Below are 3,897 nucleotides of genomic sequence, written 5' to 3'. Positions count from 1 at the left end.
CAGCGGTGCCAGCTCGGGCCCCTGCGCCCGGCCCCCAGGCGTGCGGGGGAGAGGGGCCGCCCCGCCGCGGCCTGGGGGCAGGAGCGCCGGAGACGAGGGGTGAGGGGAGGTGCACAGGAACGTGTCGGGACTGCAGCTTCTGTCAGCATCGAAGCAATCGTGGATCCGCAGCACCCTCCTGTATCCGGGGTTGCTTTGCAGTGCCGCCCTTCTTTATTCTACTATAAACGTGTTTAAGGCTCTTCATGTTGTTTTACAGCTCTACTTTTTGTAATCCGTGATAACAATTCCACTATTCCTTGCGTTGTGTGGCAGTTTCATTTCTAACAATTAATTGCACCGCTGCCCTCAATGGGATCAGGAGCACAGGAGGCGTCAGAAGTAATGCGAGCATTACCTGCTTGTCTTATCTCGTTCCATTGTTTTGTTTCACAAAGCTTTGTACTGATATCTGTGTGATGTTTCAGATAGAGCTTATAATTGAGACACATGCATGTAATCCGTTCCAAGCAGAGATTGCTGCGTTACTCCCTCTCATGGCTCAGTTGAAGTTAGTGGCAAGATTCCCACTGATTTAAGTGAGATTTCACTCTAGAGTTCTGAAATGCTAGGAAACAGATAAATCATATCCATGACATGCCATAAATTTTATCTGGCACATCCTGGATCGTCCCAGGCTGAAGGCAAAGAGTAGGGCTGGAGCCTGGGGTTAAATGTAACGTGTCTCATGTAGTGCCACCCCTGAGTTTGACATCATTGTGTAACAAATGCAAAAGCTGACACACTTGGTGCTTGCTGTGAGAAAGAAAAGCCTCAGTTAGGCTGCAGGACTGCTGCCTCTCAGAATTCAGCACTGGACTTTGCTTTAACCTGTCCAGTGATCATGAGAGATAACGGGGCCAGCATCACTCCACCTACTTTGAGGGGACTGTATGGCATTTTGGGACTCTACAGACCCCTGCCCCTTTCTGCCTCTCTGCTGAACGTCTGGTGATTTCAACAGCATACGTGGGCTCTCAAAGATCTCTGAAGCTCCGAACGTGATGGTCTTTCAGCGGAAGGCAGGTTGTGATTCCAGATTTACTGACTTCACGGGGTTACTTGTCACGTAAGTCTCGCTCTCTTGCAGCTACACCTACATGACTGCTTCAGGGGTCAGCACTACTGTGCATTTGCTGCGCCTGGGTGTTGCCCTTGTAAACTCGAGTGGCAATGTGAAAGTGGCTGCTTCTCAGTGGGTGGCACCTCAGTAGCAACTGGGGTCATTCTTGGTCGGTTGTCAGCGCTGCCTCCAGCTTAATGTTGAAAGACGGGAAGCTGCACACGTAATATTTGCTTTTGCACAGGGCAGGCCTTGTTGAGCAAGCCATGAAGCTGCAATACGCACTGTTGAGATGAGATACATCCTGTGCGTGTTCTGATTAGGGAAGGGGTGAAGAAAGCAGAGCCTGCTGCAGTGACCAGGAAATGTGGAGCTACACAAACCCAGCCCTGAACACCAGAGAAACCTCCAGCCAGCAGAGATTGCCTGAGAGCACAGTGTCAAGGTGGCCTTCAGCTGGACACAGGTGCCAGCGCAGGTGGCATCTTTGTCTCCACCTTGAGAAAGGAGTTCTTAAGAGCTGGAGTGACAGGGCTGGAGGCCATCGGGGAGGCCTCGCTGCTCTCATGCGACTCTTCATGTGTGAGCATTAGGGAGGGAGCAGAGTAGTGCTCTGCACGCAGGGGCAACCCACCCCAGCTTCTGTCCTGCCAGAGGGGCACGTTTCACTGCACAAGCAGCAGGAATGGCAGAGGATAGCAGCCCCCCTAAACTAACTCAGGAAGGAGAGGCCATGCTGCACAGACCCCAGGGAGGGAACATGTTCCCAGAGCACGTGGGCTGTTTGCCATAACTCATATTCATTCACAGGCTGGGCTAGCTTTAATAGAAAATGAGGGGCAAGGAAAGGGTCAGTGTTCTGCTTATATCACTCAGCCCAAAGTGAGAAGAAAGTGCATGAGCATTTCTCCTCCCCTCGTGACCAGAAGGCTGTAGTCTGTAGCTGCTCCTAGAAGTGCCAGACCAAATCCAGGCCACCAGACCTCCCCTCGTGACCAGAAGGCTGTAGTCTGTAGCTGCTCCTAGAAGTGCCAGACCAAGTCCAGGGGCACCCAGAGCCAGGGTGCGTGTCCACCCCTCCCCAGGCAGAAAGAAGTTGGGCTGTTAGGCACATGCAAATGACCAGGTAGACCCCAGCCTGGAGATGGCCTCCCTTATTCAGAGGCATGAACTCACCTGCCCTTTTTCCCTCCTTTCCAGTGAGGCCTCCAGCTTGTCCCTGAAAGGCCACAGCAGGTGGCATGCAGAGGCACAGAGGAGCAAGGAGGGGAACCAGACGCAGACAGCTCAGACGGGGAAGGCCATAAGGCATGACCCCGCTGCCCACCAGGATGGGTGGGAAGGGCGTAGCCACAGCCAGCCCTGACTAACACCAGGGCAAGGACAGGTCTGGCCTTAATAGTATTCCTGCCCTGATGCACCCTATGCCTCAGGCAGCCAGCACCAGCCTGCAGGTTATAAGCCCAGCCTAAATGAGAGGATAGCAAACCCTTCAGGGTCACAGGGAAGCAGTGCAAAAGGTAACACAAGGACAGCTCCAGCAGTCAACTTAAATGCTTTTATTGACAATGTCTCTGAACAATAATAAGCAAACAATGCTTAAGTTTCATCCAAATTCACTTTCCACATGTCAAAAAAGACCTCAAGGTAGAAAAAAATAAAATAAAAATATAAATATCTGAGAATCCATCTTAATAAATAAATTAAAAACACAATAAAAACGTTTTCATGGAAAACTTATGTCAGAACATTCAGACCACCTCAACAATGCATGATCAGTAAAGTTACAATGAACATCAATGTAGAACTACAGTACATGGATATAGCTATTTATCTACCTACTAGAAAATAAAATAGAGTCTCTTTCCCCCCACGTAAGATGGGTCGTTGCTAAGTCATCAGAACACGATATTGCCAGGAACACAGTAGTTATTGTTAATCAGCTGCACTAGATACGAGTTGGAGATACCCAGCACCAGGTTAAATTCCAATCATTTAAAACCAAGAGATTAATTAGTTAATGCTAGTGATACTAAGGAGGGGAGGGAGTCACCTACCCAGCCATGTGGGACATGCTACAGACTACCAGCTCTCATGGATGGGCCATTGGGGATGAGACAAACTCCATGCGATTTGCTACATCTCTGGAAGAGGTACGAGGCCTCAGTACAGGGCGCTCTGCCAGGCCCCAGGGCACCAGGCCAGATGGGGGGGGTGGCGGTGGCGGGGCCCTCCCCAGGCCCGGGGAGCCCCATGGGGCGCAGCGGCAAGTCCGTGGGGGTGCACGGGCAGGGGAGGGGGCCCGGCAGGTCAGTCAATGCTGGAGCCCCTCACAAGGCCAGGAGGGTGGGGGAGCTGAGGGAGTCAGACGAGGGCTCATTGCTGCTGCTGCCCTTCCGGTGCGCGGCAGCACAGCTGGGGAAGGCGTCCGCCTCAGGGTAGGTGAAGACGAAGGTGGAGGTGTAGGTGCTGGGGCACGGGGTGCAGGTCACCACAGGGGTGCAGAGGGGCTCCAGCTCACCGCTGGTCCCGGCGCCCAGCGACTCCCAGTCCGACGCATAGAAGGAGGAGGCCCCGGGCAGGTCCATGTCGGGCACGGAGCGGGAGGCCTCCTGCGGCCCCGTGGAGAAAAGCAGCTCGTCGAAGGGCTCAGCCTTGAGCTCCAGCCCGCCACCGCCGGTCTCCTTGGGCGGCACGGCCGGCGGCGCCTCAGCCATCAGCGGCAGGGCGAAGGCAGCCTCCTCGGCGACGGGGGGGCTGGGGGTGCCCAGGTCCAGCGCAGTGGCGGCCGCCAG

At 53.9% G+C, this 3,897-nt stretch overlaps 1 protein-coding gene across 1 annotated transcript; it reads right to left on the bottom strand.

The window, feature by feature from the left end:
* Nucleotides 1–2,638: 2,638 nt before the first annotated feature.
* On the bottom strand, nt 2,639–3,897 carry FOS (Fos proto-oncogene, AP-1 transcription factor subunit; the record flags this gene model as incomplete). The annotated part of the gene is made up of 1 exon (XM_009280921.1): nt 2,639–3,897. A coding segment is annotated over one exon (465 nt), but the record flags the coding sequence as incomplete, so codon positions are not given.

This window comes from Aptenodytes forsteri, unplaced genomic scaffold, assembly GCF_000699145.1.
Source record: "Aptenodytes forsteri isolate BGI_AS27 unplaced genomic scaffold, ASM69914v1 Scaffold193, whole genome shotgun sequence".
In the NCBI taxonomy this organism is placed as follows: Eukaryota; Metazoa; Chordata; class Aves; order Sphenisciformes; family Spheniscidae; genus Aptenodytes; species Aptenodytes forsteri.
This window is presented reverse-complemented; position numbering and strand designations above follow the sequence as displayed.